Source organism: Rhinopithecus roxellana, chromosome 10 (genome assembly GCF_007565055.1).
Source record: "Rhinopithecus roxellana isolate Shanxi Qingling chromosome 10, ASM756505v1, whole genome shotgun sequence".
NCBI classification, from domain to species: Eukaryota; Metazoa; Chordata; class Mammalia; order Primates; family Cercopithecidae; genus Rhinopithecus; species Rhinopithecus roxellana.
Genome location: NC_044558.1, coordinates 106997239 through 107022789, shown reverse-complemented (window position 1 = coordinate 107022789; position 25551 = coordinate 106997239). Strand labels below are relative to the sequence as shown.

The following is a 25551-nucleotide window of genomic DNA, read 5'->3' as shown; positions in this document are numbered from 1 at the left end:
ACAACACTTTATTGCTGCAAGATTGACTTTGAGCTAACATCACCCTAAATGCAACCACAGAAACTCAAAAGGGACAACAAATACCATTCATTGTTGTATATTACACACCTTACCAAGTCATCTTTTTAAAAAATTGTGACAAACAAACATATAAAAAATTTACCATTTTAGCCATTTTCAGCGTGCAGTACAGTAGTGTCAACTATAAGCGACAGATCCCTGGAACTTTCCAATTCTGCAAAACAGAAACTCTATACTCATTAAACAATTCCTCTTTTCTCCCTCCCATGGCCCCTGGCAACTGCCATTCTACATTCTGTTTCTAAGAGTTTTACTATTTTAGATACCTCATATAAGTGGAATCACTCAGTATTCATCTTTTTGTGCCCGGTTTCTTTTACTTAGCATACTGTAGCCAAGGTTTATCTATGTTATAGCACATGACAGGATTTCTTTCCTTTTTTTTTGAGATGGAGTTTCACTCTTGTTGCCCAGGCTGAAGTGCAGTGGCATGATCTTGGCTCACTGAAATCTCTGCCTCCTGAGTTCAAGCAGTTCTCTGCCTCAGCCTCCTGAGTAGCTGGGATTACAGGCACCCGCCACCATGACTGGCTAATTTTTGTATTTCTAGTAGAGACAAGGTTTCACCATCTTGCTCAGGCTGGTCTTGAACTCCTGACCTCATAATCTACCTGCCTTGGCCTCCCAAAGTGCTGGGATTACAGGCGTGAGCCACCGCACCCAGCCGATTTCTTTCCTTTTGAAACTTGAATAATATTCCATTGTATGTGTATACTACATGGACTTAATCCATTCATCCATTGATGGACATTCAGGTTGCTTCCATGTCTTGGCTATTGTGAATAATGAGGAACATGGGTGTGCAAATGCCCAAGTCATTTTTTAAAAAAATGTTTAAGGTAACACATATAAATATAAAATAATTAAAATGTGGGGAGAAAATGACTTTCACTCAGCCTCCTGTCATCTTCTATTCTTTCTCCCTTTCCCTTTTTCCTGCACTTGCCTCCTCTTCTGCTTTTTCCTCACCCTCTTCTTCCTTTTTTCTTCCCCATCCCTTTTTTAATACCCTCATCTCCCCACAACATTTCAAATGTGCTCCTTCTGAGAGCCAGCTCTCACTTGGAAATAGACAAGTTTCCCATACAAATCCCTACCTGCGTCTCCCTCATGCTTAGAAACACCTTCCTTTACCCCACTGTATTTTCTAGATAAGTCACGTGTGCATAGGTAGCACATTTTTAAGTAAATTATATTCTTCATTATTGATGAATTAGGAGCCAGCCCTTTATTTCAAGGAACCAGAGGAGTTACTTCAAGTCCTCAGAGAGCTGGAAGAGCAGAATCTTACTTTGTTTCAATATTCCCAAGATGTAGATGAAAATCTTGAAGAGGTAAACAAAAGAGAAAAAGTTATACAGGATAAAACGTAAGTCATTATAAACAAGTAGATTTATTCCATTAAGCAATTTCTAACCAGAGCCTGGGTCCAACTCATCTGCCTGTGGCTCTTCCTCGTGGTCTCTGTGAATGTAGGCTGGGGTTTTTAACAGTTTACATTGTGGAGTGCAAAAGGTAGACGTCATATTTACACAGAATAGACTGGCTTTAATTTTGTCCCTACTTCCTTTCACTTGTCAATATATTTTCCTAGCTAGTAACAATAAAAGATATTTTGAAAAAAGACTAAAAAGAATTAAAATGGTACCTACTGCCTTAACTTTTGTCCAGTGTAGTTTTCGCCCTCTTGGCTAGCTATCATTTACTTTACCAAATCATGCTGTGGATGATAATGCTAACAAATGTATTTTCATTGGCCATGACTCTCAAAAAAATAATTTTTGTGATTAAATATTGTATCATTTTATAAAGTTCCTGTCAAGATATCAGGGCAAATACAGAAAGGATTTCTGTCAGGGGAAAGTGGCTGGATTTGATCCCTCACAAAATTCCTTCCTCATCTAACAATATATAATATTACAAACTTGAAAAAGAGTTGAATTACAGAGAATAGATCTTTATATCTACTCATTGCAAAAATGTGTAGAATCTTTTTTTCAGAAAGTTTTCTGGGCCAGAAGATGGCAATCTTTTTAAACAATAGGTCAAACTACATTTAACTTCAAGACAAATTAATTTGTTCAGAAGGTAAGAACCTAAAAATCATTATCTCACAGCTTCCCATTACCATCTGTGAGACTTTTTAATCCTTGTGTCTTTTCCAGTCCTCACAGTGTCTGGTGGCCCTCCACCCACCTCCACAATAAGAATTTCTGGGACAGGGTGGGTGCAGGTGGGCAGGAAAGGGGGATCTATAGACTCCATCTCTAGAGGATCTTATCAGAATCTCTAGGTGAGGGAGTTAGGAGTCCATATTTTCCCTCTTGGCTCCCCAGCTGTTCTGATTATCAGCCACATTTGAGAACACTGGATTCCTGATGCCTCAGCTCTGCTGCTATTTGGGGGAACTCGAGGGGAACCACAAAAGTAGAGGAGGGGAAGCACATGCCTTCTGATGGAAGTTTAAAGCAGGATTTGTGCATGCATTTTTCTCATTTTAACTTGAAAAGTTGCATGTACTTTGACAATGTCTTCAAATACAGACTTGTATTTGGCTCACTTCATGGATTTTGACACATGATCTAGAGTGTTGAAGCTCCTGACTGATGGTTATTTCACTAAGCACACATTTCAGATGAGGGTCTCTTTCTTCTTTTGCAATAGAAATAGCAACATAGAGTTTCTTTTGGAGCAAGAAGAAATGCTTAAAGCTAATTGTATGAGAGAAGAGGAGAAAGCAGCAGAATTGCAATTAAGGTCCAGGCTCTTTAGCTTTGGAGAATTTAATTCAGACGCTCAGGTAATCATTCTTTGCCTATGGTGATTTCACTGTGGCTCATGATTATAATTTGTATTCCCTGTGTCCTAAGTATGTGAATAGGGGAGTTAAAGCAAATCACAAATCCTAGGTTGATGACAGAAGTCGAAAGCCAGCTTGGAATTTATCTTGCCAGTATGTAATAGCCAATGTACATAGGCAGAAAGCATTCGAATTGGCATTGGAGTTCTCTTAAAACGTTGCTCTATTACAATCCATGATATTGACCATAGTTTTCCCCTTGAAATACATTTCTTTTAGTCAGAGCCTAGACATATGTAGTAGTTCACTGTGTGTTATCATTTTGGTGGTAATTCAAGGAGTAATTAACAGAGGAAGTAGTGAATCAACACAATTAACAGTGACTCAACACTGACTAGAAAATTTTCCCAGCACCGAGCCTGTACTAGATTTCTGCCTCTTCAGGCCTGTGTAGACTCATTATCAAAACAGCTGTGGCCGGGTGCGGTGGCTCAAGCCTGTAATCCCAGCACTTTGGGAGGCCGAGACGGGCGGATCACGAGGTCAGGAGATCGAGACCATCCTGGTTAACACGGTGAAACCCCGTCTCTACTAAAAACTACAAAAAAAAAAAAAAAAAACTAGCCGGGCGAGGTGGCGGCGCCTGTAGTCCCAGCTACTCGAGAGGCTGAGGCAGGAGAATGGCGTGAACCCGGGAGGCGGAGCTTGCAGTGAGCTGAGATCCGGCCACTGCACTCCAGCCTGGGCGACAGAGCAAGACTCCGTCTCAAAAAACAAACAAACAAACAAAAAAAAACAAAACAAAAACAGCTGTGATGTGTGCTAGTACACTTACTTATTGAGAAGTTCATCTCTCAGCTAGATGCAAACCCCCTCGAGGGCAGGGATTAACTTATCATTCTTAGTTCAGTTGAGGGTCCCCTTAAAAGTTGGTGCTCAATAAATGTTTGTTGAATGAATGATTAGGTTAGCTTTTAGAGCCACAACCAGCTCCATCTAACATTGATTACCTTATAAAAACCTCAAATGAAATAAAAAATCAAAGCTAATATACGAGGCTAACATTGTTCTGAGACCAAACTGAGGGTCAGGCTGCTATTTCTCGTGGCCCAATAATGAGATGCAGAATAACTGGGGAGGAAGACAGTTTTTATTTCTGTAACTGATTACAGGGAAAAGGCCTGGAAATTATTGCCAGACCAACTCAAAATTGCAGTTTTCTAGAGCTTATATACCTTCTAAGCTATATGTTTATGTGTAAGTGTGCATTCATCTAAAAACATAAGTGATTAACTTCTTCTCATCTATAACTAAGGTCTGAGTCCTGAAGACCTTCCTCTGGAGCCTCAGTAAGTTTACTTAATCTAAATGGGTCCAGGTGCTGGGGTGATTACCCTTATCTTGTCTCCTGCTAAATCAGGGAGGTTTAGGTAGTTCCTTCAGACCCCCAGTAAACTTGTTTGTGGAGGCCTGGGGAGTTTCTTCACCCCCAATAAAACTTGCTTAATCCTAAACGGGTCCTGTTAAGAATTCCTTCATTATTTTGTCATACTTTAAGGCCCAGGAAAGGCCTAGGCAAAACTCTTGGTGGGCTTTTGTTACATTCCAGCCTTTGTATAAGGGCACTGGCTTTCAATATTGAACTTAACCACTCAGTCAGTACTGAAACAGTTGTTATGGAAGCCCGCGTTAGTGAGACCTGGCCTGCCACAACATCACATTTATGGATGTGAACTTGATTTTCAAACAGAGGTTGAACTGGGGGAACTGCATCAGAAGAAGACTGTCCTCCCCTACCCACAGGTGAACAGGGTTACAAAAAGCACAAGCTGTTTATGGCTCCTACACACACACACACACACACACACACACTTTCCTAGGGGGTTCTAGTGCCATGAGTTAGTAGGGGATGGGGTTGTGCATTGCCGGAGCCAAGAAGTGTGATGATAGCCACCTTTCAATTCAGTGCTGTTTTTTCCTAACCATTTTTTTTTTTAAACTGTGATACAATATACATAACCAAATTTACCACTTACTTATTTTAAGCACACGATCCAGTGGCATAAGTACATTCTCAATGTTGTGGAACCATCACCACTATTTCCACAACTTTTTCATCATCTTTTCAACATAAAAATCTAACATCTTAACCATTTTTAAATGTACAGATTAGTAGTGTTAAGTACATTCACGTTGTTTTGCAATCTCCAGAACTCTTCATCTTGCAAAGCTGAAATTCTATACCCATTAAACAATAACTTTCCAGTCCTCCCTCTTTCTCCTAGCCCTTGGCAACCACCATTTTACTTTCTCTCTGAATTTGACTATTCTAGGTACATCACAAAAAAAGAATCATACAATATTGGTCCTTTTGTGTTTGGTTAATTTCATTTAGCATGTTTTCAAAGTTCATCCATGCTGTAGCATGTATCACGATTGCATTATTTTTACGGCTGAACAATATTCCATTGTATGTTTATACCATATATTGTTTATTCATTCATCTATTGATGGACATTTGAGTGGTTTCCACACTTCAACTGTTTTAAATCTGAAACCAATTGACATGCAAAATGTCAGATAAATATTTGTGTATCTCCCCTCCTCCCTGCCCCACCCCAACTAAGCCCCTTTCATCCAAATTTGGGGCAACTATTAAAAAATAAAAGCGGCATTTTTGATACTCTTTAACATCGAGGCAACCAGATACCTAAAGAAAGTAGAATTGACATAAAATTCCTTTTAAAATGGCTATCCATGAAATTTTGTTCACAAGTGTAAATTTGGCATTCATGTATTGCACACTCCGGAGAAGTGGGACTAATAATCCGTAGTGTCTTCTAGAGATGTGAAATGGGGGGTGGGGAGGGGGAGGTGAAGCAGGAAAATTGGGAGTGAAGGGTATTCTTAGGATTTTTTGCTTCTCTACCTCCATTTTTTTTCAGATCTCAGAATATACAAAACATAATCCTTGGAGTTAATTTAACTGCATTTAATTTTTTAAGTTTCTTTTCCAGCTTTATTGAGGTGTAACTGACATATCTGATTGTGATATTCATAAGTTATGTTACTCTGGAGCTATCAGTATGAAATGAAATTTATTCTTTCAAAACTTCCACACTCTTTTCTTTTTTGAGACGGAGTCTCGCTCTGTCACCCAAGCTGGAGTGCCGTGGCCAGATCTCAGCTCACTGCAAGCTCCGCCTCCCGGGCTCATGACATTCTCCTGCCTCAGCCTCCTGAGTAGCTGGGACTACAGGCGCCGCCACCTCGCCCGGCTAGTTTTTTGTAGTTTTTAGTAGAGACAGGATTTCACCAGGTTAGCCAGGATGGTCTCGATCTCCTGACCTCGTGATCCGCCCGTCTCGGCCTCCCAAAGTGCTGGGATTACAGGCTTGAGCCACCGCGCCCGGCCACTTCCACACTCTTAATGACACTTAATCCCCTAAAAATTTTGCCCTTGATCCAGTATTTTACTTTTAAAATAAAATTTTAAGTTCAAGTATAATGTAATGTTGAGAAGTGCACAAATCACAAGTGTACCTCTCAAGGAATTTCCTCAAAGCAAACACACCCGTGTGCTACACCCCAGATCAGGGAATACACCCTCATCAGCCCCTGCAAACCTTCCTCACACCTGCTTCCAGTCTTTCCCAGCCCTCTTTCCCACTGTCCTGACCTCTCATGCCATCAATCAGCTTTCCTGTTTTTGAACTTTATTGGAATGGAATCATGTAACATGTCTGGCTTCTTTCTCTCAACACTATGTTTGTGAGATTCATCCATGTTGTTTAGTGTAGCAGTTGTTAGTTCTTCACTGAACATGAAATGGAACATAAACTGCTTCATTGTTCAATTTGAGGAATGTGTTTATCTCTGGTTTTACTGTTTTCTTGGAACAAGAAGGCGATCAGTTGCAATTGAGAGAACTGTGTACAGTCAACACACAGAATGTGACATGGATTAGAATGACAGAACCCTTGAGTTTGAAAAGACTCTCAATGACATCTAGATATCCATCCCCGCCTTCCCCTCTCCAGTTTTGATACAATGATTCCTCCTAAAACACTGCTCTGGTCATATCACTTCCCATTCACTGTTGAAAGGCACCTGAAGTTCTCCGATATCAGTCTTCCATAATTCCTGTCCCATTCCCCCCGGGCAGACTCCCTTGACAGCTCCTCCTCCGAGGTACTGCGGGTTGCGCCTGCCATCTGGGGGCAGTTCCAGGGATGGGGCTGAAACTTCCCTTCCCTGTCGTCAATTGGCCTGTGCCTTGTGCTCCCTTTTCTTTGCCTTTTTGCTTTGTCAGGCCAGGCTCTCAACCCCTTTTTCATACGTGAATACCTTCATTCATCTCATTCTCCTCTCCTGTCTCCTATCTCTTGTTCTTACCTTGTTATCTTAAGAAAATATCTCTTCTCGCCATTTTCTCTCCTCTTAGAAGAGGGAATTTAAGAAAAAAAAGGGGGAGGGGGCAGTGGTGTAGAAAAGACATCGTAAAAAGCCACTGCCCTGCTCATCCATCTCTCAAGCCAGCTAAGTGTTCAAGAGGTCTCCTTCAGAAATTTCCATCAACTAGCAACCACTCTCATCTTAAAGTTGTTTTTCCTCAAAACCAGTGGTGAATATATTTTTAAAGCATTTTTCTCTGCTTTATTTAGTGACTCACGTTGCAGCAATGCTGTTTTCATATGCAATTTACAATATTTCAATCCGATGGGTTACTTTTATTTTCTTGTATATTTTTCTATGTCTCCAAGGTTTAGAAAAAGAACGTGCTGTTACATAAATAAGAAACACAGTGTTATTTTAGAGAAAGAGGAAAAGGGAATTTTATGGCCAATATAGGACTTTTGCTGTTTTCTATTATTATGTATTTCTCCAAGTTTTCTAAAAGGATCATGTCATTCATGTAAATAGGAAATATAGTAAGTGTTACCTTACGAAGGTAAAAAGGAGCTTTATGCTAAACAGGACCATCAGAAAGCTTTTTAAGCTAGGAGGTGGAAGAGAAAAGCTGTTGGAAGTACACTCTTGATATCATATCTTGGGTTGTAATTGTGTTGGTGGCTCTGTAAGGTGTTCATGGTTCCAGGAAGGGCTTCCCATGGCTCCAGGAGCCACATCTGTCTTGAGAGTTATTTGTCGCTGGATTTATGGTGATGCTCATCTTCTTGAGCGGAAGCAGGAAATGGGGCAGAATACTACCTGGAGAGTGATTCACACTGCCCAGCAGTTTGTTGAGCTCCTCTTAATTGCAAACACCAGGTTCACAATGGTGAAAGAGGATGACAATTTGCTTACGGTCCTGAGACAAGTTACCTACCACCTCAAGAATCTCCACCAACAGTTAAAACGGCACAGTGTCGAGGTACAGGGATCAGCAAGGTTTGGCCTAAGCTTTTGTTTAGACTAGAATACTGCAATGGCTTCCCAACGAAAACAGTGAAAATGATACTTCTGAAAAGGCTTCAGTAGGCCAGCCTGGGTACCTGTTTGCTTGCAACTTTTTTTTCTGAGAGAATGCATTCAGTCATTTATTCAGCAAGCATTTATCCAGTGCACAGTTATGTGCAAAGCACCGTTTTAGTCGTAAGTTTAAGCATAAGATGTAGCTCCTGCTCTCCTGGTCTATAAGGATAAGGCAGAGAACTATCATATAGGATGATTATAGTTTCAAAATTATAACAGAGTAATATATGCAAAAAAGAGGGGAGCTGCGTTACATATTGTGCCAAAAGGAAATGCATCTGAGCTGCAAAAAACGATTTAAAATGTTTGTTGCCTCGCATATTTGAATTCTTAGGGAGTCAGATATACAAAAACATTCAAGCAAAAAATATTCTGCCCATTATAATTACTTTTTATATCTAGAGTTCAATATATTTTAAGAAAATAATCCAAGGTGTTACTATAGTAATGCTCTGACTATACATTATAAGTTAAATGTCACTGCTGCATTTATTCAATGATCTGTTTTATTAAAACTTCTCCTTTAAAAAAAAGTAAACATCAGGCCAGGCACAGTGGCTCACGCCTGTAATTCCAGCACTTTGGGAGGCCAAGGCAGCCCGATCACCTGAGGTCAGGAGTTCGAGACCAGCCTGGCCAACATGGTGAAGCCCCATCTCTACTAAAAATACAAAATTTAGCTGGGCGGTGGTGGCACATGCCTGTAATCCCAGCTACTTAGGTGGCTGAGGCACAAGAATCGCTTGAACCTGGGAGGCAGAGGTTGCAGTGAGATGAGACTGTACCACTGCACTTCAGCCTGGGTGACAGAACAAGACTCCATCTCAAAAAATAATAATAATAATAATAAAAAGTAAACATTTAATAGCATATACATGGGTTTTTACTGTAATATAGTAAAATGGTATTATATATTTATTGAATGTGCAATGTGATGTTCATGTTTTCTGCTCTTCTCAATCTCAGGAAATACTGATAGACTCACTTAGTAAAAAGATTACTGAAGTATACAAAGTCTGCATTGGAGATGCTGAGGATGACGGCCTCAACCCAATTCAAAAGCTGGTAAAAGTAGAGTCTCGCCTGGTAGAACTGTGTGACCTCATCGAATCCATTCCCAAAGAAAATGTGGAGGCAATTGAGAGGATGAAACAGAAAGAACGGCGGCAAAAGTATATTCCATAAGGATGAGAATTACTTAACGAGTAGCTGGTTTTGCTCAGATTCCACAAACACATTAGCAAGTCTCTTGTGTAATGCCATATTTTTTTTTTTTTTTTGAGACAGAGTCTGGCTCTGTCGCCCAGGCTGGAGTGCGGTGGCCGGATCTCAGCTCACTGCAAGCTCCGCCTCCCGGGTTTACACCATTCTCCTGCCTCAGCCTCCCAAGTAGCTGGGACTACAGGCGCCCGCCTCATCGCCCGGCTAGTTTTTTGTATTCTTTAGTAGAGACGGGATTTCACCGTATTAGCCAGGATGGTCTCGATCTCCTGACCTCGTGATCCGCCCGTCTCGGCCTCCCAAAGTGCTGGGATTACAGGCTTGAGCCACCGTGCCCGGCCGTGTAATGCCATATTATAGGGACACAGTGAGGAGGAATGAAATCCAACCCTGCTCTCCTCATACAGTTATTATTTAGCATGGAAGACACATTCATCAAATATTCTTAGGAAATAAATGTGTCATTACCAATGGTAATGAGCACTGCGAAGGAAGGAACTGGGTGAACAGAGTTCACCAGGGGCAACTGACCTAGTTTGGGATGGACAAACTAGCTTGGAAAAGCAAACCTTTGGTAATTATATAAAATTTATGAATAAGTAATTACATGAAAATTTTTGACTAGCTATCATGGGGAAGGAGAATTGCATTGGTGGTGAAGGACCCAAGGCATAGAATTAGGAGCCCGTCATGGGAAAACTGCAAGCAGACTCAATCTACCTGTAGTTCTCCCATGAAGGGCTCCTAATTCCTAATGAAGGAATCGTTTGAAAGTCAGAGCTACACAGTGAGGGTTTTCTGCAGTGTATAACTGCCAACACTTACACAACGTTCACTCATTTATTCAAGACAACCACATGAGGATTATCGTCCCTGGAGCCCCATCCCATCCCTCACATCCTTGCATAGCTTGGTGCCCTTCAAAGGAGATCTGTGCATTGAGGGTGGTATGGCCTGACTGTGGCTTTTTAGAATGCATTCATTTACAAATTTCCATACCAAGTTAAATAAGAACTTTTATGTACAAACAGTTGTCCCTTGGTATCTGTAGGGGATTGGTTCCAGGACCTCCCAAGGATGCCAAAATCTGCAGATGCTTATGTCTCATATAAGATGGCATATTTGCATATAACCTACATACATCCTCCTATATACTTTAAAATCATTTCTTGACTACTTAATACAATGTAAACGCTAGAGTTGTCATACTGTATTGCTTAAAATTTGTAGTATTTTTATTGTTGGGACTTTTCTCCAAATATTTTCAATCTGCAGTTGATTGAATGCCCAGATGTGGAACTGTGAATATGGAGGGCCTACTGTCCTAGTTTGAGGCAATGATTATTGTAAATATGACCCCTACCTACTGTGGCATGTAGGGAATGTTTACAAGTGGGATAATGTTCATGTAATAGCAAAACACATGTTGAGAGGCCGACTAGTACTCTGGCTACTAGCCTGGGGATTAGACTATGCTGAGCGAGTTCAGTTCAACTATTTATGACTTTGTGACCTTAGGCAACACAAGCACTCTAGGTGGTTTCTTTATCTGTAAAATGGGAGTAATAATGGTACTTACAGGTTGTTGTGAGGATTAAATTAGATGATCCAAGTAAATTACAAGAGCATGCTTGGCACATAGTACTCAAATATTAGCCACTAGTATTAGATATTTTGTTATTGCCTACTACTTTACAGATGTATGGAGGCTATGCTTACCCATAGTAAAAATGAAGTCCAGACTATATTACGGTGATTCTGATGGGATCTTATTGAACATAAAGCAAGCTTTAAAAAAAATTATAAATGAAAAGTTACTCCTTCCCTAAGATGACCTCATTATGACTACACTAACAGCACTTGCATCTTTTTTACAGTAAAAATATATTTGCATCAACGTGTAATTACAACTCATTTTTAGCAGTGATACATGAATGTAATTCCAATTATTTACATTCTTCTTAAAAAGAATTTTAGCTGGGCCAGGCGCGGTGGCTCACGCCTGTAATCCCAGCACTTTGGGAGGCCGAGGCAGGCGGATCACGAGGTCAGGAGATCGAGACCATCCTGGCTAACACGGTGAAACCCCATCTCTACTAAAAATACAAAAAAATTAGCTGGGCATGGTGGCAGGTGCTTCTAGTCCTAGCTACTCGGGAGGCTGAGGCAGGACAATGGCATGAACCTGGGAGGCGGAGCTTGCAGTGAGCCGAGATTGTGCCACTGCACTCCAGCCTGGGCGACAGAGAAAGACTCCATATCAAAAAAAAAAAAAAAAAAAAAAAAAAATTTTAGCTGATTTTCCCCATGGTTTGGGGCACCTAATTTTGCAATAGAAATGCTCAGTACATGTTATTTCCATTCCCTAGTATATAACCTTACACTTAGAATATCATTCAATAGATTCATAAAATAGCTATCACGTATTTAGTGCCTATTGCTCACCACTTTGTACTTGATAAGTTGCACAGATTAATTTTTCCCTCAAAATAACCCTAAAGAGAGTATGACAAATAGCATTTCTTGCTCATAATTTGAGGATATTATTCAAAAAGATTAATTGGAAGGTACACTTTTGTGGCAGCTCACTAAGCTATGCCTTTGTGTACTTTTCTGTATGTATGTGACACTTCAATTGAAAGGTTTAAAAAGAGGGAAAAGTAGCTGAAAGTTAATTCAAGTAGCTATTATACAAACTGTCTGTAAAGTGCTGAAATGTTTGGGAGGCCGAGGCGGCCAGATCATGAGGTCAGGAGTTCCAGACCGGCCTGGGCAACGTAGTGAAACCCCATCTCTACTAAAAATACAAAAATTAGCTGGGTGTGGTGGCGTGTGCCTGTAATCTCAGCTATTTGTGAGGCTGAGACAGGAGAATTGCCTGAACCCAGGAGGTAGAGATTGCAGTGAGCCGAGATTATGCCACTGCACTCCAGCCTGGGCAACAGAGTGAGACTGTGTCTCGGGGAAAAAAAAAAAAAAAAAAGTAGACCAAGATCTGGGTATATTTTATATTTTCCAAAATGATGAAATTTCTTCCCATTTCCAAATAGTATTTGTTGTCGAGATTTACCTGAATATTCAAAAGCCATTGTTATGAGTAAAGATGAAGTGTCATTTTCATTTAACTTTAAAGGAGGTCTTCCATTCACATGGCTCATTATCAAAGAGTAATGTACTTTTCTTACTTAATGTGATTTATAGTTACAAGAATGTTTCTCCCTTCTTGTGACAGGTTTCGTGATGAGAAAATGAAAGAAAAACAAAGACACCAAGAGGAAAGGCTAAAAGCTGCTCTGGAAAAAGCAGTAGCACAACCAAAGAAAAAGGTTTGTTTTGCTATTAATAGATCCAGCCATATCAATATGTGAGTGCCTCTGTGGTACAAAACCAAAATACTTTATTCATCTAACTTATCCAGGTTGAACTTCAAAAAGATAATCTTTCTTGCTCACAGCTTCAATTGGTCTCTCTCTGGTTCCTTGTTACTTTTAGAAAAATTCAAATTAGTGGCTCTCCAGTTCTCAAACACTTCTTAGTAAAAGAAGCCTCTTCTCTCTCCTCTTTTTCTTTAGCCCTAGGTTCATGAAAATCAGGTTTTTTTTTTTTTTTTTTTTTTTTTTTTTAGTTTTTTGGAATAGATTATAAAAGCATATTGTTCAAAGTTCAAAAGATACAAGAATATTCAGTGTAAAGTCAGTCTTCCTCAGTTCCCCTTCCTGGAGGCAACCACTGTTAACAGGTTCATTTGCATCCCTCTGGAAATATACACACACATATATGTATTTATGTACACATTCCTTTTCTTACTGATAGCTAGGAACTTGGCTTCTTTCACTCAGCAATGTTTTGGAGATAAGTGAACCCAGAGAATCGCATGTAACTGTGGGGACTGTGTACAATCACCACATTGTAAAGATGAGATTGACAGCTGGAGTCAAAATGATTTGCCCAGAGTCACTATGACGTAGCAGCAGAATGAGGACCAGAAGCCAAAGTTCTTGTGTACTTTGCAAGACCACCTGTCCTCCAATCAGAAGTTTGGGATTAGGCAGTCATGTACATGTGGTCCATCACTTCTACACAGGGTAAGGAGGGCCTTTTGTTTTATATGCCACTCTTTCCCTCCTCTGGGATAGAGTCTGAAATATATTCCAGAAGGACAATTTCATGGTTATCTGCAAAGCTATTGTGGACACTGATTCTTACCATAGTAATAGCTAACGCATAACGAATGCTTACTGTGTGCCTTACAACCAACCTCTTGAGGTAAGAACTTGAAAAAATTCTGAAGTATGGAATTGTTAATATATGCCATACCAAAAAGATGATTACTTCAAAATATTTTATTGAAATACTTCATCTTAAAAAGGGTATTTATCTAGTTCAATTCTTTCCATGAAGACTTTCTTCACCTGTTCTCTCCTCCCAAGAATTAACCATTCATCACCCTTCCACATAGACTACTTAGTAAACCCACCAAATTGAAATTATTTTTTAATATATTCACCTTTCCTTCTAGACCATGAGTTTTATGACGTTTGTATCCCTAATACCTGGCACATCATGGATACTTGATGTATAGTGAATTAACAGACTAAAAATGAGCATTAAAAACTAAAACTGGAAAAAATTGGGGAAAAAATGGTTATCTGATAAATCAACAACACACAATGACCTCTGATAGAAGCTGACCCAATTAGGACACTTCATCATTGGTAATTTTTTCAGACAGTATTAATAACAAATGTTACCAAAGATCTCTGACAGTGAAAAATTCTGATATTGCAGAATGAATTCAGAGATTCTAGTCCTCCAAGGACATTTTTGTTGTTACAGTGATGGGGAAGAGTGCTATTGTTATTTAGGTTCTCTTGGGCCTGCAATGCAGGGGACAATCTCACATAAGAATTGTCCTAAAATGTCAATAGTGCCTTTTGAACACAGTGGCAATGTCCCATCAAATCTCACAGAATCATGGCAGTTTTCCCACTTATACATTTAATTTATACAAATTCAGCTACAAAAGCAAAACAAAAAGCAGGCGAGGGAATCCCAAAAGTAAAGAGAAAAATAAGTAGTAATATACTTGAGTATATATGCCCCAGAATGAATAGGTATGAACTAGGGGTTTCCCAAAGCCTCTTCTGTTGGGAACACCTCCAGAAGCCAGCCAGTGTTCAAGATGGTACATGGTTTTCTGGACTTTTTATTTAACAAGATTTCTAAATGCTAGTCAGGTGCTCAACAGGAGAAAGCCATCTCTTCCAACCATGAAGGAAAAACTGGCTATGGCACTTACTGAGAAAATGGTGGCCTTCAACATGGTGCTTTTCTAGGCTGACCACATTTGAATTGTATACTATTGGATGACTTTACCTAAGTTTTCCCACTTCCCAATAAAACCTAACTGTTGTTCCTTCTGCATACTTATCGGTGTCCAGTTTGCTACTCAACTTTGCCTAGCATGTTAGACATCCGTTAGGTTACAAGTCCCTTTTAACTGTGATTAGTTAATATTACAAACCATATTATTCTTTGTAAAAATCAAGTTAATATTGGTATTTCACAAATTTCAATAGAAAATGGAAAATATTAAGTGTTTTGTTTCTTTTCAGTTGGGAAGACGACTTGTCTATCATTCAAAACCTCCATCTGCTAACAAACAGCAGCTACCTTTAGTCAATGAAACAAAAACAAAAGCACAAGAAGAAGAATATTTTTTTACTTGAATAAAAGCAGTAAGACATTTTATTACCAGAATGTCTTAGGTATATTTTGTAAATTTTGGCTTTCACTAATAATATTCTGCCCCATGCACCAGGCCTAATCAATTTGAGGAAGACCGGCCCTTATTCCAAGGGCTATAGGATTAGGAATAAGTTATTTTCTTTTGTTGAAGTCTTTATTCATATCATAAGTATTAGTCCTATAGCTCAACATTGTTATCTATACTTTGAGTTGTTCCACTTGGGGATACACAAAGATAGTTTACTGATAAAACTGTACGGTAAATGACCACTGAAGTGTAATAATGGCCATTCTCTTACAACATGAGAATGTAAATGATGTATTTTCTCAACCCATCTGTAGGGAAGTTCATAGCATGCTGTTATTACTATGGAATATACATTTTAACAATGTACAACTCTAAAATATCTGAAGGGTTTTGAAAGGCTTACAACTTAACCTCGAGGTTATGGTCTCAGAACATAACTGTGAGACCGGTTTTTATTCCACATTACGTTTTGTTCAAATAACTTTTTTATCCTTAGTGAACAAACCATATGCCCTCAGCCTGAATGTCAGTTCCCAATTTCTGTTGTGCCCTGTCTGTACAATCATTTTAATTTTTAGAAGATGTTTCAGTTTTAGCTATAATATGTGCATTTAGCTTATACTGACACAGAATTAACATGTAATTTATTGACTAAGTAAAATAAGACAGAATATTATTAATACCAAGAAAATGTTTAATTTTATACTTTTTTTTTTTTTTTTTTTGAGGCAGAGTCTCACTCTGTCGCTGGGGCTGGAGTGCAGTGGCCAGATCTCAGCTCACTGCAAGCTCCGCCTCCCGGGTTTACGCCATTCTCCTGCCTCAGCCTCCCGAGTAGCTGGGACTACAGGCGCCCGCCACTTCCCCCGGCTAGTTTTTGTATTTTTAGTAGAGACGGGGTTTCACCGTGTTAGCCAGGATGGTCTAGATCTCCTGACCTCGTGATCCGCCCGCCTCGGCCTCCCAAAGTGCTGGGATTACAGGCTTGAGCCACCGCGCCCGGCCAGCTGAGACCTTTTAAATGCAACGGTTTCAAGTTATTTTTGAGCCACTTTTAACATGTATAAAATTAGGCCGGGCGCGGTGGCTCAAGCCTGTAATCCCAGCACTTTGGGAGGCCGAGGCGGGCGGATCACGAGGTCAGGAGATCTAGACCATCCTGGCTAACACGGTGAAACCCCGTCTCTACTAAAAATACAAAAACTAGCCGGACGAAGTGGCGGGCGCCTGTAGTTGCAGCTACTCGGGAGGCTGAGGCAGGAGAATGGCGTGGACCCGGGAGGCGGCGCTTGCAGTGAGCTGAGATCCGGCCACTGCACTCCAGCCTGGGCGACAGAGCAAGACTCCGTCTCAAAAAAAAAAAAAGTCTCAGCTAATAGATAATTTTACAAGAAAAGGCTGAAATTCACCTTCATAAAAATATCTAAAGCATATAAATAATTATCCTTTATGGGGGAAAAAAAGAGTATTGAGTTTACAAAAGAAAAGCAACTTAAATGAAATTCGGTGGCTTTTAAAGCATTAGTTCTGTGAGTAATCTTTCCCAACTGGTTCGACATTTGAGCTTTGCTTGTAAGTATCTGAATACAAATAGTTCGCAAGTCAAGTTGAAAAACAAACAAATCTTTATTGTCTAGAAATATATATATATAAAAAAAAATCCCGACAAAAGATGCTATTCTCTCATTTCCCCATCTTCTTCCTCTTCTTCCACACCTCTGATATAAAGGACATTATTACACCTGTAAATAGAAAAAGTCCATTTTGTTGTTCCAACCAGAAACTTGTATGATCTGAATTACTGTATTTTTATTATGAAAATACTGAATGCTATATTTACAATATTCTTGTCTTAAAATTTTTTTTAATATATTTGTTTTTAAAAAGAGTTTTACATAGACTTGTTGAAAAGCACGTTGCACTTATTTTCCACCATATGGTTGTTAAAATGACACCTTTATGATTTTCCAAAGGAAATAATTACCAGAATTTGAAGCTTTGAAGCTAGTACAGAGAATCAATATAACAAAAATCCTTACAAACAGCCAGACCCAACTAAAATTCAAAACTAAGCTCCTGCAATGAAGGCCACTGCAAAAAGTTGCCACTGTTAAAAGGTTATAGCTAAGAGCCAGAAAATTTAACGTCAACACTAGAGAAATCTTTTGGCCAGTTCTAAAACATTTGAAAACTTACCTTTGACAAGTTTAACAATTTCAAAGACTTTTGAAGTCTAACTGTAAAGTATTATAATAGTGATTTTTTTTTAAAGTACTTCCAAAATTGAGGCACTAATATATTTAGAACAGGTATTCCTAATGCTCACCAGTAACTCCTTACATATACCACTGCTCTTTGTTACCTTATTAAAACTTCACCCAGATGTCCAGACAAAGCTCCATCTATGTATTCTTCTGTATTTGCAAGCTTTCAATAAAAAAAAATATATTAGTATAATCACACAGGAGGAAAATATTACAATACAGCTAATACTGGTGAGAGAACTTACTATGACCTTCCTATACCAACAACTCAAATTTATCGATAATTAGATAACAGAGGATGAGCTTTCTATTACTACTGTAGTACTTTTGGTTTCATATAAACCTTCAATAAAATTAATATTCATGGATGTAGAACAAATATATAATAAAGTTTGTTTCAACATAAGTTTCTGAATCTCCCAGGTTATGTAATATTTCTTTCCATTAGATATCAAAACAGTGTGTGGAAGAAGGCAGCCTCTAATTTATGAATAAATTGTGATTAAAAAGTTTTCTGAAAATTCATTCTAAAGAACCAGACGTTAACTTTTCTCAGAGTAAAACATAAATCATATTGAGGTGTCCAAATGGGTATACAAAAGCTATGGCTAGCATGCCAAATACTTTTATATTAGTCAGTAACCAAAGCAGATAACTGAGTTAGAATTTTCTTCTTTTCCTGTCTTTTAAGAAACAGGGTCTCCCTCTGTTGCCCAGGCTGGAATGCAGTGGCACAATCATAGCTGAGCAAAACCTTGAACTCCTGGGCTCAATCTCCTGAGTAGCTAGGACTAAAAGCATGTGCCACAAAGTCTGGCTACTCCAAAACAATTATTTTTTTGTAGAGATGAGATCTTGCTATACTGCCCAAGCTGGTCTTGAATTTCTGCCTTCAAGTGATCCTCCTGCCTTGGCCTCCCAAAGTGCTGGGATTACAGGCATGAGCTACCACATCTGGGCCTGAATAAGAAATTTTTTTAAAAGTATGTACTAATAAACAGGGAAAAACAAGTTCTTAAGTGAAAGTTAAATAGTTAACAGTGACTTTTACAGTTATTTTGGTGAACTCTATTATTTCTAATTTTATATCAAAATGTTTAGCTTCTACATATAGGTAACGATCTTTACTTGTAATTAAAAGAAAAATCACAATCAATGCCACCTGGGACTCAGCGACGGCACTAACAGGAGTGAAGGGAGAGAGGGAGGTTTCCTTCACAACTAGGCAAGTGGAAAAGGAAAAGGAAAAGAAAAATACCGCTTAACAATAAGGATTAAAATAGGATGTGACATAAGGCATGAAAAACATGTTAATGAACACTACTACTGGATGTTACTCCCTCTCTTATAGAAAACAAGAAGTAATCTTCATTATCCAGATGATAGTTTTGTCTGAAATATATGAAGTTGTTGAGACAATTAGTTTGTATGTAACAGCTATAAGAAATAATGTATTAAGAGCAACTAATTTTTTGTAAAAGGTAATTACAACATTTAACTGGTTTCTAAATTACACAATAATGCTCCAAATACTTTCTATCATGTATTAAATTCAGTCTTCACCATCACTTAACAGGCTCTCTATGGCCACCATTCTAACCTAACTTTCTATCATTTGTCCCTTAACTCAATCTGCTCTGGCCTTTTTGCTGTGCTTTGAACATACCAAGCATGCTTCCACCACAGGGCCTTTGTACTTGCTATTCCCTCAAACTGGGATGCTTTTCCCCAGACACTCACCTGAGTTGTACACTAATTCTGGTATCTTCCAGAATTCACTTCCTCAGAGTGGCTATCCTATATAATATTGCACATACTGTCTATTCCCTTTTTCTTTATGCATGGCATCTATCACACCTATTATCACATTATATTACCACCTCCCACCACTAAAACATAAACTCTTGAGGGCAGGGATTTTGTTTTGTTCAATGCTATACTCACAGTGCCAAGCACATAATGGGACTCAATAAATATTTGCTGAGTGAACAAATTCAAACACTGGTATCAATATGGTTGACTACTACTCAAAGTGGTTGGTTACTCAGACATTTTTTAACTCTGGCAGGGTCACTAGCAAGCTATATTAATTCTAAAACAATTATTAAGTAGTAATTCTTTTATTATTGAGATGTTAATTTCCATGGCATACAATTCACCCTTTTAAAGTGTACAATTCAGTGGTTTTTAGTATATTCAAAAACCTGTGCAAACCTGTGCAACTATCACCACTAATTCCAGAATATTTTTATCACAATTCATATACTTCCCAGACTTTTCTATGGTCTTGGTAAATGATTCCTGTTTAGGGAATTTTCCAAACTCAAACTATGTTTTGGGGACCTTAGTGTCATGTGCTCAGGTGGTAATTGCCTAAGTTAAGGAAAATCATAGCTCTCTGCCTACTTAAGTACTCCTTTGAGTACTCTGCTTACAAGTATGGAATCCTTGGGTTCATGATTGGATTGACCACCTGTCTTGATAGCCTTTAAAAGCCTGGCGGGAAACTACTACTATTAGAAAACAGCAACCCCAAACTTAATTTTTTAAATGTGCAAAAGACATTAACAGGCATTTCTCCAAAGATAAACAAATGGCCAATAAACACATGAAAAGATGCTCAACATCATTAGCCATTAGGAAAATGCAAATCAAAACCACAGTAAGATACCACTTCACACCCATTAGAATAACTATTTTATAAACACCCATAGAAAATAACAAGTGTTGGTGAGGATGTGGAGAAACTGGAACCCTTGTGCATTGCTGGTGGGTATGGAAAACCATGTAGCTGCTGTGGAAAATAGTGTGACAGTTACTCAAAAGAAAAAAAAAATTTTTTGTTTTTTGAGACAGGGTCTTATTCTGTCATCCAGGCTAGAGTGCAGTGGTGTGATCACGGCTCACTGCAGCTTCAACCTCCCCAGGCTCAGGTGATCCTCCCACCTCAGCTTCCTGAGTAGCTGGGAATACAGGTGCCCACACCACCATGCCTAGCTAATTTTTGTATTTTTTTTGTAGAGATGAAGTTTTGCTATGTTGCCCAGGCTAATCTCAAAACTCCTGGGCTCAAGTAATCTGCTGCCTAAGCCTCCCAAAGTGCTGGGATTACAGGCATGAGCCACCACGCTTGGGTTCCTTAAAAATTAAACTTAGAATTACCAGTAATCCAGTAATTCCACTTCTGGGTATATACCCCAAAGAGCTGAAAGCAGGGACTCGAACAGACATTTGTATACCTGTGTTCACAGCAGCATTACTTACTACAGTCCAAAGAGGGAAGCAACCCAGTGTCCACCAAGAGGCAAACAGATTAGAATGTGGTATATCCATACAATGGAATATTATTTAGTCATAAAAAGGGAATTCTGACACATGCTACAACATGGATGAACCTTGAATAATACACTACGCTAAGTCAAACAAGCCAGACACAAAAGAATACACGATTCCATTTGTATGAGGTATTATGCATGGTCAAACTCATAGACATGTAGAATAGTGGTTACCATGGGTTAGCTAGGTGAAGGAAGCAATGGAAAATTGTTTAAAGTTTAATTGTAAAATTATTGTTTAATGGAAAATTATTGTTTAATGGGCAAAAAATGTCACTTTTGGATGATAAAAAAGTTCTGGAAATGGATAATGGTAATGGCTGTAGAACAATGTTAAGGTACTTAGTGCCACTGAATTATACACTTAAAAATGGTTAGATGGCAAAATTGTAATGTATATTTTACCACAATAAAAAGAAAATTAATTACAAAAAAACCCCACCAAAACACATGGCTGAATCATTTACAGAAACTCATTTGACAGACATACAGTCAGTTCAATTCCTTCGGCAGATGTGTCTTTCCCCTGAAGGAATGAATTTCCTCAATAACTTTGGTGTTGTGTCTTTAGCATTCATTAAAAGACTCAAGAATTCCACTTGAAAACTTTCTTTCAGGGCTACATGATGAGAAATGTTTTGTTTTCTCCAGCAAAGTAGTGTGTTTCCCTTATGGTATTATTATGAATTAAATGTCTGAGCTCTTCTTACTTTAACTACTAGGAATAAAATCTGTGGCTGAATTCTGGTTTAAGTCCATATTTTGTACCTAGTATATCATAGTATCCTCCCTAGCTTTGACTTTATTTTTCAATTTTGCCGTACATTTGTCAATTTAATTGTATGTATTCTTATTAGTCAGACTAAACCTTTGAGGAATAAGGTGAAGCAAACTAAATGCAATGTTAGGACCTTTACAGCTCTTTAGCTTACCTGCATGTTCATGTAGCCATCTACAGACACCAGATAGCCCTTGTACTCCATTCCCCACTTAAGTTTCACCATCACTGGCTTTCCTGTTAGTCCATTGAGGAAAGGTTTGGGATTGAGGGGTAAACTCTGCACAAAGAACAAAAAAGGATCCAATTAATTATTTTTCCTCCCACCACCAACTCTCTTCTACTAAATACCAGTATTTTGTGGTATGCAAATGAAGAAAACTCTTGACTCATTATTTTAGTACATAATTTTCACTTTTATTTATTGGAGAGTACCAGGGAAATTTAAATATCCAGTTAGCCAGTATCACCTTTAACCCATCAAAATAAAATACTCACTATTCACTTAAGATAACACCGACTACATACATCACTCACTGTTCTGAGCTCTAAAGAAACAAAGATAAAGGCACTTAAAAAAAAAATGCGGGCCAGAAAGGGTGGCTCATATCTGTAATTCCAGCATTCTGGAAGACCAAGGCAGGGGGATCACTTGATGCCAGAAGTTCAAGACCAGCCCAGGCAACATAGTGAGACCACCTTCTCTACCAAAAATAGTCAGATGTGGTGGTGCACACCTGTAGTCCCAGCTACTAGGGAACAGAGCAAGACTTTGTCATAAATAAATAACAGAGTACCTGTCAAGAAGTTGGAGATAGGGAGGGGGGCTCCTCACATACAAATAATTATACTGCATATGGCAACGTAGTAAGAGGAGATATACTAGGCACAAGGGTACCAAAGCAATCCAGGGAAAAAAGGAAAGGTTGCTTGAAATAAGTAATACCTCAGTTTTAAAGAATGAGAGTTTATTTCCAGAGCGGGAAAAAAATCCTGTTTCAGGCAAGGCTAGCTACTTACGTAAAAGGAGGGAAGAGTGATGCAACAAGGTGATTTTGGGGACATACAATTCAGCATTGTCACTTAAAAGTCCCAAATATAAGACTACAGAAGGAAGCAGAGGGCAGATCACGCTTGACAGTCTTTAACTGTGGAAGCTAGGGCTAGGTCCTATCTGACTTTGTCAATAGCACTGTCTCTTATAGCAATCACTTAAAGTTTGTTCAGCAAACCATTAACATCTCCAGTGAATTCGGTTTTTGCCCTTTTCTGCTCACTCATCAGTCAAAGAAAGAACAGAACTAAGAAACTTGGCTACTAACCCCCTCTAACATAAGCATATTCGGAGTGACTTGATATGGCGATTACTCCAATAACCTAATGGGTCTCCAGTTTTCATTCTCCAATTTATTATCCACAACAGCAACATCATTTTTTAAAGTGCACATCAAATTGTCATATTTCTGCTTAAAATGATTCAATGGCTTCCAATTCAATCATTTTCAATTGATTTGGAGTACAATCAAAACCTCCCAATACAGCCTAAGAGGTCCTGCCCATCGCCTGCTCCTCCGATACCATCTCGTAACCACTCTTCCTGCAAGTGGCTGTACCTTTTTGTCAATTTCTCCAACTGACCAAGCTTTCTTTCCGGCCGCAGGTCTTATGCTCCTATTCCCTGTGCTCGGTACACTCCTCCTCCTGCTCTTTAAAGGGTCGTATTTCATGACACTTAGGCTTCAGGTTAAATTCCACCTCCTAGGAAGGCCATCTCTGACTCAGCCTCTAAACGTCTAACGCACACCCTCACAGCCTCCTGTCTGCATTCTTCTTAGCACTTACTACTTGCAATTGCTTATTTGTTATTTTTTGACTAATGTCTGTCTTTCCCAATCAACTGCGTTAAACTAGAGCATGGCCGTATCATTACTTTCATGCAATGAAAGTGAATTTTGGAGTGTGGTTAAGTGGGAAGTGCAAATTCTCTTTGAGTTTTACCCCGACCCTGTAGCCACAAATAAGAATGTCCCAGGCCCGGATTCAAACAAAGAGGAGAAGGCACGGGCACTCCTAGGAAAAGAAAGGCATCGGGAGGAGCACGCGCCTCAGAAATCCCAAAAGCAGAGTGAAAGAAGCTGGCGACCGGGTGCGCGGCGCCTCACGCGGATGAATGGGAAACGCGCGAAGCAACCATTAGGCCCCGCGAGGTGGTCTCCCTCCTTCTCTTTCTCCCCGCTTCTCCCGCCGTTCTCTTTCTCCTTACCATCGTAACCACGGCCGAATATTGCAGGCTACTCACTGCCGACCAGGCTGCCGCTTGTCCTTCGTGACTACAGCAGGTACCGCAGGTCCCGCGCCGCTGAGTTTCAAGAAAAATGGCCGCCAAACATGAGTGTGACCTTTCACCTCCCACTACGGCCCTTCCTGCCTCTGTGATTGGACGCAAAGAGATGCGTGCTGATTGGAGGAAATGGTCGGACCAGTATCTCCTGGCAACCAGCAGCGGCTTGGCTGTGCGCCTGGCCGGCTGCGCGCTGGTATTGGGAAACCGTCTCTGAGGAGCTCGGTGAGGCAGCCAAGGACTGGAGGCAGGCCGGTGTTTGTAAATGTGTTGTCCTTCCTAGCGGGGCGGTCTGGGAGAGGCTGTGTAACGGATGTGACTTCTTCCCAACTTGGTTAATGGGGATTTTACTTTGTCTTTTTGCACCCGTGAGAATGTTCGGGATCCCAGACTTCCTTCCTCACTCTTCCAACAGGTTCCATGATTTGGGGGCGCCTCTGCCGCAGGCCCTTTCTACCTGAGTGTTCTCTCTTCTGCAACACCCATTTCAACCCCTTTTAAAGGAATTCGGAGGTAGCCAGACAAGACTAGGGGCGGCGAAACACACCAAAGGGAGTCGGATACAGAATTTATTTCAAACGAGGTCAGGTTGTGTCTGGGATACGGTGTCATGTCCCCCCACCCCCCACGACCCCGCCGGCCCCATCTTTCTTTTGCATCGCCAGCAGAGACTGGCACGGCCTTCTTACGTGCATTTGAGATTACCTAAGGGCGTAAGCAATATTTCCGCTATCACGGATTAAAACTTTCGACGTAACGGTGTTATCTGAATCTCACTGGTTTTTGTCGTAATCCTAGTGAGTTCGGCTCACTCTGATCTGAAATGCTAAATGCAGTTCTTGGAGAAGACGCCCTTTGGGAAGTAACGCTTTTTTGCGGCCCTGAAGAGATGGATTTGAGGTTGAGGATGAAATGTTGGTTGTTGGGGCACTGTGGAGCAGTGGGCAAGACTTTGGAGAGGGCCTGCATTCGGAACCTGCGTCTTCAGGCGCAGCAGGTGTTGGGCAGTGTCTTAACCCCCAAGGCCACTGTTTCCATGGCAGGAACGCGGCTTTAAAAACGGAACCATCCTCAGCGTGGTTGCGAGAATTTAACCTAAAACAGGGGTTGGCCTTGTAAAAGCTCAGTATTTCACATAAGCGTTGAACACTGACAAGACAGTCATTGTCAGTGTAGTTTTTACCACAGTTATTAGATTTATTCACCCTAAACTTAAGTGGATTTCTCCCTTAGTTTGTCTATTGTTTCATGAACTTTAAGTCTTTGTACAGACTTTGAGTTCCTACTATGTGTCAGGCTCTTTCAACAATTGTGGAAATCTTACCTTACCGTCTGATTCGGGGTGACAGCCCCGTTTTAGAGATGAGGAAGCAGGCCCAGTAGGTAACTGTTACCAGTTGAGGGTAGCTGTCCGAGTTCTTGGCGTTTTCAACAAAGAATTGGACAAAACGCACAAACAAAGCAAGGCAGCGAAAGCAGA

At 39.8% G+C, this 25551-nt stretch overlaps 2 protein-coding genes across 2 annotated transcripts in view; one reads left to right on the top strand and one right to left on the bottom strand.

Annotated features, from left to right (window-relative positions):
- CCDC38 (coiled-coil domain containing 38) overlaps nt 1-15306 on the top strand; it is a 45839-nt gene extending 30533 nt beyond the window's left edge. The window contains exons 6-10 of the mRNA XM_030939710.1: nt 1299-1450; nt 2746-2881; nt 9323-9528; nt 12810-12903; nt 15193-15306. Coding sequence (XP_030795570.1) covers nt 1299-1450; nt 2746-2881; nt 9323-9528; nt 12810-12903; nt 15193-15306 — 702 coding nt within the window. The remainder of the gene's footprint in view (nt 1-1298; nt 1451-2745; nt 2882-9322; nt 9529-12809; nt 12904-15192) is intronic.
- Nucleotides 15307-16955: 1649 nt separating this feature from the next.
- SNRPF (small nuclear ribonucleoprotein polypeptide F) lies at nt 16956-24128 on the bottom strand. The gene is made up of 4 exons (XM_010383898.2): nt 23994-24128; nt 21885-22010; nt 17716-17780; nt 16956-17095 (listed from the first exon to the last, which is right to left on the bottom strand). Exons 1-4 carry the CDS (start codon nt 23994-23996, stop codon nt 17029-17031), a joined length of 261 nt encoding a protein of 86 aa, XP_010382200.1. The 5' UTR covers nt 23997-24128; the 3' UTR covers nt 16956-17028.
- Between the last annotated feature and the right edge of the window lie 1423 nt (nt 24129-25551).

Bases quoted from the DNA above. Each gene is read 5' to 3' on its own strand.
- SNRPF (XM_010383898.2), bottom strand. The intron at 17,781-21,884 runs GTAAGCTAAAGA...TTTTATTGAAAG, and splicing joins ATGGCTACATGAACATGCAG to CTTGCAAATACAGAAGAATA. The intron at 17,096-17,715 runs GTAACAAAGAGC...TTCTATTTACAG, and splicing joins CTGGGTGAAGTTTTAATAAG to GTGTAATAATGTCCTTTATA.